Below are 15,749 nucleotides of genomic sequence, written 5' to 3'. Positions count from 1 at the left end.
AAAGGTAGTCTCCAAAGGCTCAGGTTTATTGTCTTAGATTAACCAAATCTGAACCTATTAGCTAATTCACTTCATCATTCTTCTGGCTGTCCATAAATCTCCCTTCCTTGAATTCCCTTTCGAAATAGTCTTAGCATCTTACTGATAGAATTTCTTCAACTCTAATATTCCTACCATATTAAATTATTTCTATATCTGCCTTAATACCACCACCACCAGATAGATTTTAAGCCCCTTGAGGCCAGCCTTGCCCAGCCCAGCCCTAAACCTAAAAAACCAAATCCACTGTCATCGAGTCAATTCCGACTTATAGCTACCATATTGGACAGAGTAGAACTGCCCCATAGAGTTCCCAAGGAGCACCTGGTGGATTCAAACTGCCAACCTTTTGGTTAGCAGCCATAGCACTTAACCACTATGCCATGAGAGTTTCCAGCCCAGCCCCAGTCCTGGTCAAAGGAGATGTTCAACAAATATGTATTGAATCGAAGTGAAGAGTGTTGATCACAGAGTTTTCTGTTTTAAGCAACTCAGCTCATTTCTCAAAACTGTGCATAGAATTCCAGTATAAAACATGTAAATAGATCATTCCACAAATTAAACCTTCATTGTTCTCCAAAAAAGGACACTAAACTAGTATATTTGGAAACCTTGAAGCACCTCCCGGAAGCCCCAGGTTCCCTCAGGGTCTTGGGTCTGTCTGACTTCAAAGGCCTTTCCCAACTCTAGATTTCTTCAGATGGATTCCATTATAAATTCATAAGTAACCACTGGAGTGCCACCCTGTGACCTGACTACAATCTCAAAATGTGACAGCTATGGGGTGGGAATTATGGCAGTGGTTCCATACCTGGTCCCAAAGCATTAAGGCCACCTCTGAGTTGGGACAGGCCTCAGCTGTCTGATGGCCATAATGGAAAGGTAGACAGTCTTCCTAGAGCTGCCAAATTCTGAATACCTGAATATTCAGAACCAACAATGCAACCAGGAGGCCTCTCCCACCAGGGGCTGCCTAGCCATCTCCTGGCCTCACAATCGCTCATTCTCCATCCCAACGTGAGGATAACCTGTTGCTGTGGAATCAATTCTGATTCATGGTGACCCCATGTGCTACAGAGTAGAACTGCTCCATGGGGTTTTCTTGGCTGTAATCTTTACCATAGTGATCGACAGGCCTTTCCTCCATGGCACCACTGGGTGAGTTTGAACCTCCAACCTTTAGATTAGAAGTTGAGCACAAATTATTTGCACCACCACCTCCCCTTTTTGTCTTATCAGAAGAGTTCTGAACTATTTTAGATGTCTGCCTCCCTTTTTGGAGTTTCCTTGGGAATTGGCATGGGGCAGGGGAGGATTCTAGACATAAAGACCATCAATTTTCACTAGGGAGAGGAGAAATATTAGGAGAACTTGGGAAGAGTTAGAAGAGAGAAGAGGACCATGGGAGATGCGGGCACTGTCAAATTATTTTTGAAAACTTTTCCCAGTCTATCCTTTTACTCATCCATTCATTCTCAAATTAGCATTTCCCTATGAGTCCCTAGGGAAATCCTGGTGGCATCGTGGTTAAATGCTACAGCTGCTAACCAAAAGGTTGGCAGTTTGAATCCACCAGGTGCTCCTTGAAAACTCTGTGGAGCAGTTCTACTCTGTCCTATAAGGTCACTATGAGTCGGAATTGACTCTATGGCAACGGGTTTTGTGTGGTTTTATGAGTCCCTGACTTGTAGCAACAATATAAAGCCTTGCCACATATAAAATAAATAACAGCAGGCCCCCTTCCAGTAAACAGGCAGTCCCTAAGCCCAGAGGATGACTGAGCTGCTGGGATTTGTTTTTTAGAAAGTCATGCCTGGAGAGCCACTGTTACCCAGTTCCCCTTACCCCGTCTTTTTAATGAATCACAGGTTGATGTTGTGAGAACCAATGATCCTCTAGGATGCCCCTCACCAAGTCCTGCCACCAAAGGCAGTTTTCCTGGAATGCAGAGGCTGAAAGCAACTGACTCATCAGAAGTCTCAGTGCCTGGGCTATGCTGATTCAATGAGATGCTGCTCTGAGGTTGCCCCTCCCTCCAGAACATCTGGAAGGTGTTTGGGCCTTTGTTTGCAGCCATTCATAGGGCTTGCTCAGCCTCAGAAGCCCAGACTCAGCCCTACTAGTTTCACTGATTAGAATTAACAACTCCTACCACCCCTTTACGGAAACCCTGGTGACGCAGTGGTTAAGTGCTACAGCTGCTAACCAAAAGGTCAGCAGTTTGAATCTGCCAGACGCTCCTTGGAAACTCTATGGGGCAGTTCTACTCTGTCCTATAGGGTTACTATGAGTCGAAATCAACTCGAAGCCAGTGGGTTTGGTTTGGGTTTTTTTTTACCACCCCTTTGGAAACGCTGGTGGGTGGTTAAGAGCTACGGCTGCTAACCAAAAGGTCGGCAGTTTGAATCTACCAGGTGCTCCTTGGAAACTCTATGGGGCAGTTCTACCCTGTTCTATAGGGTCACTACGAGTCGGAATCGATTCAACGGCAGCGGATTTGGGGTTTTGTTTTGTTTTGTTTTGTTTTACCGACCCTTTCCTCTGACAGTTTAGCCGAAGTAAAGACAACACCAGGTGGGCTGGCCCTGGTACACTACCTCACAGGATGGTGGTAAGGATAGAAGAAACTAACCTCTCTAAAAGGAACCCTTAGGGTACTCACCAAAAGGTTGGCAGTTTGAACCCATCCAGCAGTTCCACGGGAAAAAAGATGGCACTGAACAACAATAACAATCTCTGTAAAACCACAGAAGCTGGCAAACTGAAAACCAAAAAAAAAAAACCAAACCCATTGCCATCGAGTAGATCCCGACTTACTGAAAGTGCTCAATAAATGTCGCTGCTAAAGCTGCTGCTGTTGCTATCTTGAGTCTCAAGCTGGTTTATCATAAGTGAATGTTGTACTTTTTTTATTTTCCTCTAAGGCACCATTCTACAGGGCACTATACACACCTCAGAGTATGCCCTAAACAAGGAAATGATGGGGGGTGGAGGCAAAAAGCAGCAAGCTAGGGCAAAATGATTGATTTTCAGATCTGGCTTCTAAATGGAGCAAGGAATATTAGCATTCAAAAATCCAATGTCAGAAGGATGGCCAAGAAGAGAAGGCTAATTAGAAGGGATAGACAAGACCAGCCAAGAAGTTTGCCTGGAAAGTAGAAGTAGAAGCTGTGGTTTGGCACCTCAGCCAGACTCACAGGACCAGAAGAGAGACAAAGGGTGAGAAAAATGGAGAAAAAAGGAAAAAAGGAAGGGAGTTGGAACTGATGGAAGTCATAATGCGTCAGTGAGGGCTATTTTGAGGGCACATTGCTCAATAAGACAGGATGTCAGAATGCAGGAACTGGCCGCCCTAATGAGGCCAGGGGACTTTGGGAGAGGGCTAGGCCAGAGCTGGAAGGGAGGGTGATCTGTATAGCAAATACTATGGACATCTTTCTTATACTGTCTGCCAGAGAGGAATTCTGGCCTGGGCCCCTAGCCCTGCCACTGACCTTTGGCTGGTCACTTCCCAATTGGTCCATGGAGATACCACGTGACTCAGACACGTGATCTTCCACTGCACTCACCTGGCTGGGTGAGGCATCTAAGAACAAAACATCTCATGCTAACTGCCCTGTGAACACACAAGAGGTTTCTCTAGAGCAAGTTACTGAGAAAGCTTGTTTTACTTTTGTTCCTTCACTACACATAGCAGCAGCTCTGTAACCCAAGTGAGGTTCCATGTAATACACACCTCTGTGCTCTGAGCAAAAAGCTCCAGTAGGCATTGTCCTATAGGGTCACTGTGAATCAGAATCCACTCAACAGCAATGGTTGGGTTTTTGAGGCATCATCCAAACTACCATATTTCATCAACTCTAAGACTATAGACATAAGATGCACCCTAATTTCAGAGATGTTAAAATGTAAAAAAAAAAAAGTCCATCAGACCCAATTAAATAAGATACTTAATATTGGACGGCATTTGTTTAATAGTTTGTGTCCACCAATATTAATATAGATTTGCATCTCTATAGCATACATGACATGATTTTGAGGACCGTTACCCTGAAACACTGTGCATGATTGAGCAAAGCCAGCCTAGAATGAAAACTGTGCTATGGTTAATCCACCTAAAGATAATGGAAAGGTGGTTACTTTAACCTTATACTCTTCTACAAATATATCAGTGGTGTCAGGATCCATTCATTCATTTAAGAAATATTCACTGAGTACACTACGTTCACCAGGTATTCTCCAAGGCATGGGAGATACACTGATGAACTAAAAAAGTCCCTGTTGTTGTGAAGCTTAAATTTCAGTGAAAGATGATATCAAAAGCACACACAACCAAAAGGTAAAATTTCAAACAGTGGCAAGGGCTTTTAAGAAAATCAAGTAGGATAAAGAAATAGGGATCAAGGAGGGTAGGGAAATTCCTTTGGATAATGTGATCAGGAAAGGCCTCTCTGGGGATGTGACTTCTCAAAAGGATGTGAAGAACTAAGTGATGGGAAGGCCTAAGGGATGAGCATTTTAGAAAGAACCTAAAAGGGCAATGGCCCTGTCACAGGTTGAATTGTGTCCCCCCAAAATATATGTCACTTTGGCTAGGCCATGATTTCCAGTATTGTCTGGCTGTCCTCCATTTTGTGATCTGAGGTAATTTCCCTGTGTGTTGTAAATCCTAATCTCTGCCTGTGGTTTATGAGGCAAGATTAGGTTATGTTAAAGAAGATTAGGGTGGGATGCAGCACCTTTACTCTGGTGCCACCTCTGCCATTCCTCTGGCTGTGTGACCACAGGCTTGTCCCCTCACCTCTCTGATGATCTCTTTAAGGCCCAGGGACTCTGATCCTATGTAAGATCCCTATTCAAGAACCCATCATTGCTTCCTACTAGTGAACAACCCTGATCAGATGTAAGGGGAATTTCCCTGGGGTGTGCCCTGCATCACCTTTTGTCTTATAAGAGATAGAGAGAGAAAGAAGCAAGCAGAGAAATAGTGACCTCATTACCATCAAGCAAGAAGAGCCAGGAGCAGAGCATCCTTTGAACTCGAGGTCCCTATGCTGAGAAGCTCCTAGACCAGGGGAAGATTGATGACAAGGATTTTTCTCCAGAACCAACAGAGAGAGAAAGCCTTCCCTGGAGCTGGCACCCTGAATTCAAAATGTTAGCCTCCTAAACTGTGAGAGAATAAATTTCTGTTTGTTAAAGCCATCCACTTGTGATATTTCCATTAGAGCAGCACCCGGTATCTAAGACAGACCCCATGCTGGATGGAGCTCAGCCTATTAGAGAAATATCAGGAATGCCAGTATAGCTGGAATAGAAAGAGAGAGGCAAAGAGGAGACTGGAGAAGCAGCAGGGACCAGAGCACTAAGAAGCTGTAGGCCACGGTAGGGGGAGGGCTTCCGTTCTTCCTGTGTTGGGAAGCCACTGGAGGAATCTGAGCAGAGGTGGGCAGGAAAAGATCATCCTGGCTGCTACATGGAGGACAGACTGTAGAAGCAAGAAGGAGACAAGACAACTTAGAAAGCTCTTACAACAGTACAGGCAACAGATGGTGGTGGTGTGGATTTGGATGGCAGTGGTGAAGATGGTGTGAAGGGGTCAGATTCCGGATATATTCTGAGGTCTTGCTGATGTATTACATGTGGGACATGAGGGAAAGACAGGAAGGATTTGAGCCTGAGCAAGTGGATCCCCTTTGAACAAAATTCAAAGGTTTTCACCACTGGTCGTTACTTTCACTGACCCTTCATCAGTAGGATCTATCCTTGTAAGTGAAGCCAGAACATGTCTGGTTACCATCTCCAGCTGGATTAATTTAGTAGCCATATGCTGAACACTGCATAGAGCCCATCATCCTTACGGGTTGGTTCTCAAAGTAGCACTCAGCCCTTAGGAAACAACATAAGGGCAGGAGTAGTAAAACAACAAATATTATTGCTTAATAGTGAATGTGGTAGGGAAAACATGCAGACTGACAGGCAGGAGACTCCAGGTCTAAAACCACCTCTGCCATTCCACTGACTATTTTATCTCAGGCTTGTCCCCTCACCTCTTTGATGGTCTCCCTAAGTTCCCTGGACTCTGATTCTATGTCAAATCCCTGTTCAAGAACTTATCATTGCTTCCTACTATTTAACAAAGGAGCCCTGGTGGCACAACAGTTAAGCAGAGAAAAGGTGGTTTAACCTCTTTGTGACAATTGAAACTGGGCTAAAAGTGGTTAAAACAGCTGTGCCTAGCAGAACATTATGCGATGGTCAGGGGGCTGGAAAAGAGAACAGTATCATAACTGGTAATGTGGTAACCTGTTTCTGCATACAGTCCATTTTCAGTGTGAAGTAAGAGCCACCAGGATTGGAGTTGGCATTCCTCTCTCCACTGTGGTTAAAAGGGCAGGCTCAGTACCAGGGTTCATGCCCCACCCAACTTCCTCCCCAACTGTGTGAGCTTGGGTAGGTTACTTCCCCTCTCTGGGCTTCAGTTTCTTCATCTGTAAAGTGGGGATAAAAATAGTACAAATACCTTGTAGGGCTGGTATGAGGATTATGGCAGCTTAGGGTGATAGGCATGTAAAGTGGAAAGTCCTTGATCCGTAGTAGTTCTTTCCCCCTTCATTGATTTAGCAAACTGTTCTTCCCTGCTCGAGAACATAACCCATTGTCATCAAGTCAATTCCGACTCATCGGGACCCTGTAGGTAAGGGTAGAACTGCCCCATAGGGCTTCCCAGGCTGTAAATCTTTACGGAAGCAGACCGCCACAGCTTTTCCTGCAGAACAGCTGGTGGGTTCAAACTGCCAGCCTTTCGGGTAGCAGCCAAGCACTTATCTACTGTGCTATCAGGGCTCCTTGCTTGGGAGCATAGTCCCATCTAAACACTATTAAGGCTTCCATGGAAGACACCGTCCCTTCCTTCTACCCTTGGTCAATCTCCATCCAACTGGAGAGATAAGCTGTAGATGAAGTGGCTAAGGAACAAAAACCAACATTTAATACTGTATTAGGGAAGGCCAAGTAAAGGAACAATTGGAACAAACTAGATTAGTGAATAGTTAAAGAAGCCTTTGGAAGGAGCCAGATGAGGTCTTAAGAGAACAGAGAGTTTTTTCCTAAGTCGGGGTGATGATACAGAGGCAGGAGTTAACCAGCCTTGTGCAGCGGGGTTTATTTAGGGAGTGACAAGTCTGAAAACTCCCTGTTCCTCTGTGCAAACAGCCATTCCAGATCTTTGCGTTTTCTTCTCTTAGGTTCCTGTGATTCTTGCACTCTTCCCTGTGGCTGTTTTACTGGCTTGACTTTAAGTAGTCAGGAGGGACCTCAGGAGGTAACCAGCAAGCGAAGTTAATCAAGCCCCTGCGTTTTTTTCACAGGACTCTGACACCACCATACCAATGGATGAATCTCTGCAGTTTAACTCCTCCCTCCACAAAGCCCACCACGGCATGGATGACCTCATTGGAGGCGGCCACAGTATTCTGGAGGGACTGAGGGCCCAGAGGCTGACCTTGAAGGTGGGGTCCCTGCTGGGAGACAGGGAGAAGGCCTCTTATCTTGGCCTCCTCCAGCAGTTTGTATCTGTGTTTCCATTTAGATCATGTAACCCATGTGATGTGGTAGCAAGCCAGAGCCCCAGAGTTTGAGGTCCTTCTTGTTGGAGCTGGGTTATTATGAACCCAAAAGTAACCAAATCCCCTTTGCCAGCAGTAGTTCTTGTGCTGAAATGAACCAGCATATAGCCTCTCTTGGTATCAGGTCTTTTTCCATTTACTGAACTTACCATGGAATTTGCTCCTAGGATGAGGAGAGCCAGTAATAGACTGAGAAAAGCTATAAAACTGAGTTTCATAAGAGCAAAAATAGGGTTGTGCTTTGGTGCCTCACTCTAAGGTGGTTTTCCCTCAGGGCCCCTTCTGTGGACCGCCTCAGAATGGACCTTTTTTCACTTCTGGTTTCTTAATTCCAAACCCGAAGTTCTTTTCACACTGAGTTTTCTTTTCATATGAAAGGAAGTGGCTTCGTGAGTTCAAAAAAATATAACACGTGTTTAGGTAAAAGGAATACACACACACACACATTCATATGTGAGAATGATATAATATGCAAGGGGAAAGAGTCTGAGTAGAACACACCACCTGATTAAGAGTAGGTATTACAGAGAAATAGAATTAGAGGGGAATCAGCAATTTTACTCTCTGTTGTTTGACTTTCTTATAATGAGCATGTATTGTCTCATTCTTTCTCACCTTGAATGTATGAACATCTTCACTAACTGAGCTAAGCAACATGGGGTGGGGGAGTAGGGAGTACATGTGAGTAGCCTTTTTATGGGAACATGACAGAAAACAGACAGGAAGACTTACAGTTGGTTGTTTTGGGTTTTTTTCCCCTAAGCTGCTACCAAAAAAAAAAAGGTAGACTAGCCCCAGGTTTACTTAACAGTTTCTGCCTCCCAGAATTGTGACATACCATATTTGGCCACAAAATATCCATTGCTCTTAGGACAAAGGATAAAATCTTCTGCAAAAGATTTTACTGCAAAATCTTCTCCAATATCCTGAGGTCCTTAACAATTTAGCACTTGGGAAAACTAATAAATGGCTTACACATGGCCTGAATGCATCTATCCAACTAGAAAATTTAGAAATCAAAAGCTGGATGGCATCTCAGGGGTTTAACAGCTCTAGCCCCATGGCTTTCAGAGTAACTGTCTCAACACCCACAAAAGATAGAGTCGCCTCTGGTAGCCTCTGAGAGTGGGACTCCACTTCTCATGAGCACAAAGATTTCCTTGGATAGAATGAGTATAAATCCTGGCATGAATCAAGCCTAAAGATCTTTAGAATGGGAATGCACTAATTCTGAAAACCCTGCCTTGCTGAGTGAGGAATGGCACAATGGATATAAACACCATCCAAGCAGTCTCTCCTGACTCTGGGGTTTGTGAAAGAAAGGGGCTCTTGAAGAAAAAGAGGATTTCTAGCTTGGACGTCAATATGCAAAATGAATGAAACTCGACCCATACCTTGCACCATATACAAAATTAATTCAAAATGGATCATAATCACTGGCTTGCCCATAAAAAATAGTTGAAATGGCAAATATTTTATCACATTTATTTTATCATAATAAGAAAATTTTTTAAAGATCATAAATCTAAATGTAAAGCCTGAAACTATAAAACTTCTAGAAGAAAACATAGAAAATCTCCACAGCTTTGGGTTAGGCAAAGATTTCTTCGATAAGACATCAAAAGAGCAATACATAAGGAAAAATTTGATAAACCAGACTTCATAAAAATTTAAAGACACTATCAAAAAAATGAAAAGACAAGCCAAAGACTAAGAGAAAATATTTGTAAACCACATATCTGATCAAGGATTACTATCCAACATACATATTAATAAATTCTTATAACAGAAATGTAAGAAAACAAATAACGCCATTAAAAAATAGGCAAGAGATTTGAACAGATATTTTCCCAGGGAAGAAATGCAGATGATAAATAGACACATGAAAGGTGTTCAACATAATTAGGCATTGTAGTTGTGTGCAGTCCAGTGGATTCCAACTCATAACGGCCCCATGTGACAGAGTAAAACTGCCCAGTAGGGTTTCCTAGGCTGTAATCTTCATGGGAGCAGATAGCCAGGTCTTTTTTGGTGGGAATGAAAAACAGTACAGCCCCTTTGGAAAATAGTTTGGCAGCTTTTTATAAAGTTAAACACACCATAAAACACAGCAATCCCCCTCCTGGATATTTACTCAAGAGAAATAAAACAGATCTACACAAAAATGTGCACACAAATGTTTATAGTGGCTTCTGCATTGGGTTATCATGAGTCGGGGGCGACTCTGTGGCAGCTAACAACGTTAACAATTCTGAAAAGGTGGAAACAACCCAAATACCCATCTGTTAGTGAATGGATAAACAAAACTGTGGAGCGCCCATACAACAAAATGCTATTTAACAATGAAAAGAAACACATTATTGATACATGCAAGGACATGGGTCAATCTCAAATGCATTATGCTAAGTGAAAACAGCCAGACTTGAAAGGCTACAAAGTATTTCATTTATATGACATTCTGAAAAAGGTAAGCTATAGGGACAGATCAGTGGTTGCCACGGACCTGGGGTGGGGTTAGGGGATTGATTACAAAGGGGCTCACTGAAACTTCTCGGAATGATGGAAATATTCTATATCTTGACTATAGTGGTGGTTACGTGATTGTATGCATTTGTCAAAATTCATAGAACTGTACAACTAAAAAAAGACGTATTTTACTGTACATAAATTATGAGTTGGAATCGACTCAACGGCAATGGGTTTTAGGTTTTGGAAACCTAACTTAAAAAAAAGAAAAGAAGAGTGTTTTGGGGGACACTGTGTGCATGGAGAGATAGATTTTACAAATTTTTTGCCGGAGAGCCTTACATATAAATAAATAGCAGCAGTTTACAGAGAGGATCAAGCAGTTTCACTAAACTGTATCCTTTCCCTGCTTCCACCTTCATTACCACTGGTGACTTGAGCTCCACCAGGCACAATAATCTTCCCACTCAAAAAGCGCCAAAGTTCCGGAGATGGGAGAAGAGGCGATGGGGTGAAGTCGTAGGCCAGCTCTGCGGGCAGCAGAGAGGGCTGGGCCAAGCCAAGCGGTTTATCTCTGAAGCTACTCAGTCACTCCTCCAGTTAATTATCTGTCTGCTGATTCATGAGCTGTGGTTCCTGTGGGCACGCTTCCTGGCTACTCCTGCCAACGAGGGCAGAAGAATTCTTGGGACTGGGAGGGGATGATAACCAGAGGTCCTGAGCAGGGTGGGGAATTACGGAGGAGAAATTTCTATTAGAAAATTCCAGTCATATCCAAACTCCCCCTTCTCCTCGTCCCATCTTGTGCTGTCCCCAGGAGGCCTCTGCCACTCCTCAACTTTGCCCTCACTCTCACAAGTTTGTGGAGGTTAGGGGAGGAAAGGGGAACGTTGCTCTCCTGACTGGTTCCTCTTGGGCAGGAAAAAAAGAGTAGACACCTGACAGAGCATCCACTGAGTTTCCAGCATCCTCAGAGGTTCGAATGGTACAACAGTACTTAACGCCCAAAGAACTGGTCTCAGCAGGACCCTAATGCTCTCCAGAATGTCAGGTTGGAGCACTTGAGGGTCTTACATGAATGAAGATATTCAAATTTTGGGTTCCTTAAAGTGAGGCCTACTACTTCTACATGACTTCATAGCGTTCCATAGGTATTTATTTTGCCAGCTCTGTGCCAGGCACTGGGTATAGTGTTGAACAAAACAGACATGTCCCTCTCCTCATGGAACCTGAAATCTTGTGGACACCTTTACCTCTCTCTTTTCCTAGAGACAAAACTTGAGGTTTTCTCATGGATAAAGCAAAGGTATGAGCCTCTCCCTCCTCGGCCTCTCCCATGGGTTCTTACTCGGTCAGAGTGGCTGGTATATCCCAAGTAACCAACGAGGAATGTGTTAAAATAGCAGGGGTCTCTTCCTCCAAAGGAGTGGGAAAGGGATTCCATCAGTCTCATTCTGGAAGCCTGGACTACACTCATGCATGGAAGAGTAACAGCTCTTGACCCCGTACACAGTGGATACCATAGAGATGAAGGGTAATGGTAATAATAATAGTTGCCATTTATTGAACTCTTACTTTGTGCCTCTATCTCACTTAATTGGCATAGTCATAGAAGTATTATTTTCTATACTTTACAAATAAGGAAACTGAGCCCCCAAAAGATTAAGTAAGTTGCCCAAGGTTACACAGCCAATAAGAGGCAAAAGTCAAGAATGAAACTCACATCCCACTGGCTCTAAACCACAGCTGCCCCTTTTCTCAGCCAACAACACTTCCTCCCAGTTCTCTCCAGCTCCCAAGAGTTCCTGCAGAGGGCTTCATTTGGAGAGTCTCTAGGATATAAACTCAGGAGGAGAAATCAGCACTTCAGCTCAGCATTAACCAGCTTAGAGGTAATAGCAAACAAAATTCGTTAACCATCAGGATTTGGGGTTAGAATAAAGACTTAAATATGGAAAAGCCACAAAAATCCAATGCTTTCTGGGAGAACTCAACTGAATCCAAAACTCAATTCTACCTTCAAACAACCTCCCTTCTCCCCACACCAGACTCTCCTGCTCTAGAACAGCCTTTCTATGCCACTCCCCCCCAGCCCTCTTCTGTATCCTTTCAACACTGTATGTCCCCAACATAGCTCTCCTACTCTCACCCCACCAGTTTCTTCCCAGGGACCTGCAACCCTACCCCCAACACTGGGGTTGTTGTTGAGTGCCATCAAGTCGATGATGATTCATAGTGACAGAGCAGAACTGCCCCATAGAGTTTTCTGTAAGGTAATCTTTATGCGAGCAGGTCTTTCTGTGCCAGAGCAGTTGAGATGGTTCAAGACACCAACCTTGAACTGTCTACCTTCCATTTAGCAGTAGAGCTCTTAACTGGTGCACCATCAGCGCTCCTAACACTGGGATGGGGAATGTAAATATAATAGAAACTGCTTTTACTGCAGGGTCTTTTACTCAGGGGTCTGACTCTAGAGCCCCTGCTCTTAAACACTACCCTGCCTTTCAGAGAGAGTCTGGGGCTAGCTTAACACAGTCCACCACCGCTGCTGAGAATCACCCCAGTCACACCAACAAATCAGTGAACACATCTCCTGAAGGACCTCTCATGTAAGGAACTGCCAACCAAACTTAGGTATGTCAATGCAGTGGAATTGTAATGGGCCATTACAACTGTGTAAACCACATCTACACGATATACTGGGGATGGGAGCTTGGGGGAGACAGCAAAATAACATATCTTCACCAACATTGAGCTAAGCACCATGCTGGGCACTATCTTATGTTATCTCGTTACTTCTTAAACTGTTAGGAAAGTATAATGATTATACACAAAAGTGAATTTAGAATGTTGTGGATGTAAAAAACAAAGGAAATGAAAGCAAAAAATGTTTTAAGTTCATGGAAGCAGTAGGAAACAGCTGAGTTGCCCTCATAGATTTCTCCATTCCCATCAACAGCAGCAGCATCTAACCCAACGTGCTAACATCTCCAGGGCAGAATGCTGAGGATTCATATTTCTGTGACAGTCATCAGGCTATTCACTACAGGCTGAAGATGGCTGGACCTGTGTTAGTCTCTATCACCTGGGAAGTTTCAGTAATGACAACCTAAGCAGCCCCCTATACATCAGTGGTTAAGAGCTTGGCTGCTAACCAAAAGGTCAGCAGTTCAACTCCACCATGCCCTCCGTGTGAATCCTACGGGGCAATTCTACTCTGTCCTATAGGGTTGCTATGAGTCGACAGCAGCGGGTTTTGGGGGTTTTTTTTTATACATCAACTATTCCATTAAAATATTGTCACCCTGTTCAGTATGATCTTTTTACATATATTGTCTATACATACATAGAGGAGTCTGGAAGGCATTCGCCAAAGTATTTTAAATTAGTTATCTTTGAAATGGACTTATCGATTCTTTTTTTTTAATCCCTTCTACTTGGTCTAAATTGTTTTACAGTGAGTATTACCGTTTTCATTAAAAGTATATGTATGAAAAAAAGACCAGACTTACAGGCCTGACAGAGACTGGGAAACCCCTAGAGATATGGCCCCTGGACACCCTTTTAGCTCAGTAACGAAGTCACTCTTGAGGTTCACCCTTCAGCCAAAGATTAGACAGACCCATAAAACAAAATAAGACTAAAGGGGCACACCAGCCCAGGGGCTAGGACTGGGAGGCCAGAGGGGACAGGAAAGCTGGTAATAGGGAACCCAAGGTGGAGAAGGGAGAGTGTTGACATGCTGTGGGGTTGTTAACCAATGTCATAAAACAATATGTGTACTAACTAATGAGAAACTAGTTTGTTCTGTAAACCTTCATCTAAAAAAAAAAGTACAGTAAAATTTTTTTTAAAAGTATATGTATGCACACTCGTGCGTCCTCTGAGGAAGGCTTGATCCCAGAGATTCCAGAGCAAGAGCTCTCCCGGGAAGATCACCAGGGTTCCGGAAGGACCAAGGGCAGCACCCCAGGGCTGTGCCTCACTGCCCCTTCACCACCCTCCCTGGCAATGCGACCAAACGTCGACTGCCCTGGAAGCTGATGATTCGCGCAGCAGCAGGAGAGACAAAGCCTGGGATCCAAACCAGCCCCAGGGACCCTTGCTATGACTCCCCGCATACCCTAAAGATTTTTCTGGTCCGGGGTCTGTCACTGAAGCAGAGGCGCTGCCAGGGTCACTGTAGGGGGCAGCGCCCTTATCCTGCTCCGAAACGCTCCCGCGGGGAGCCACCAAGTTAGAAAAACTTGGAAGTGTGGCACAGGGAGAAAAGAATGTCAAATAACTGGGGAACGCGCGGGTACACGCTAACTCGAGAAGCTACAAGCACATCCCCCTGCCAACGCGCGGGACAGCCCCAGACAGCCCACGTCGCCCCGGCTCCCGGGCCGGGCGGGTCTTCCCTCGCACAGCTGGGACCACCCGGGATGCTCGCAGCCAGCGCTCAGCACCGGGCTGGCTCGGAGCTGCGCCCACCGCACCGCGCGCGCCGAGGCCGCCCCAGCGAGGCGACCAACCTGGCCACCGGCTCCGGGGTCCAGGCCCGCCCCCTGGCACCGGTCGCCTGTCACCCCTGCCACCGAGGGTACAGTAAGGTCCCCAGCTCTGGACTCTGATGGCCCCAGCCGGGGCCCGGGCACTCCGAGAGCAGCAACGCGGGCCCGGCCCGCCTGAGTCTCCCGGCTCCAGGTCTGCAGACTCGGCTGCGGCGGAGCGGGGCGCAGCCCCGTGGAGAGCTTGTCCCTGCGGCGGGCGCCGAGCCTCACTCACCTCCGACGCCGACGCCCGCCAGCGCCCCCAGCGCCAGCAGAGCGGCCCAGAGCGCCCGGGCCCGCCGCCGCGCTCGCATCTCGTCCGCTGGCCACGCGCTCCGCCTCGACCGCGCCCGCCACCCCACAGCGAGCAGCGGTGCCCACGGCCGCTTTTCCCGCAGCCCAGGGGGAGGGGACGCGGTGGGTGGGACGACGGGGCGGGACGTGGCTTCGCGTTTCCTCCCGCCGGCCTTTTTCTGGACCCTGCGCGGGAGAAGGGGTGTGGGAAACCGCGGCTCCTGTCTTGCCGCTCGCCTCCGCCCACGAGGATCCGCCTACCCGCCGGCAAGCGGATGCCGAGCCAGAAAGGGTCGTGGGAGAACCTCCTGGTCCAAGGGTCGGCCCCCTGGCACTTGGCACACTCAGGAAGGCGGGGCGCCTGCGGGCCTTTTCCTGATCCTCCAGAGACACGCACAGGATTTCTCTTTCGTCTTACTCCTGCGGTACTTTCCATCGGTACCAGGAGTTTCTTTCATTCATTTAAGTGGCAAACATCTGTTGAACATCTACTCTGTGCGGCGTACCAGTTTAGTCCTTTATTATCTACTAACGTTTTCTTAGTGGCGCCCTGGTAGCACGGTGGTTAAACGCTGGGCTGCTAACTGAAAGGTACGGGGTTGAACCCAGCAGCCTTTCAACTGCTTCCGTAAAGATTACCTATGAGGCAGTTCTGCTGTGTCCTAAGAGGGTCGCTATGAGTCAGAATCGCCTGGAGGGCAACGGGCTGAAAGTCTTCTTGGATTAGTTTTGTTTCTTTAGACTGTAAGCTTCTTGAGGACAAGACCACACCTCAAGCTTGTGTAAG

General features: G+C 45.9%; 1 protein-coding gene across 2 annotated transcripts in view; it reads right to left on the bottom strand.

Annotated features, from left to right (window-relative positions):
• The window catches only part of ITGB3 (integrin subunit beta 3), a 58,541-nt gene extending 43,364 nt beyond the window's left edge, over positions 1-15,177 (bottom strand). For both annotated transcript variants that reach the window (XM_049861643.1, XM_049861642.1), the window contains exon 1: positions 14,904-15,177. In XM_049861643.1, coding sequence (XP_049717600.1) covers positions 14,904-14,982 — 79 coding nt within the window. In that variant the 5' untranslated portion in view covers positions 14,983-15,177. The remainder of the gene's footprint in view (positions 1-14,903) is intronic.
• Positions 15,178-15,749: the final 572 nt, after the last annotated feature.

Source organism: Elephas maximus, chromosome 19, assembly GCF_024166365.1.
Source record: "Elephas maximus indicus isolate mEleMax1 chromosome 19, mEleMax1 primary haplotype, whole genome shotgun sequence".
Lineage (NCBI taxonomy): Eukaryota > Metazoa > Chordata > Mammalia > Proboscidea > Elephantidae > Elephas > Elephas maximus.
The sequence above is the reverse complement of the archived record's forward strand: the minus strand, read 5'-3'. Positions and strand labels throughout refer to the sequence as shown.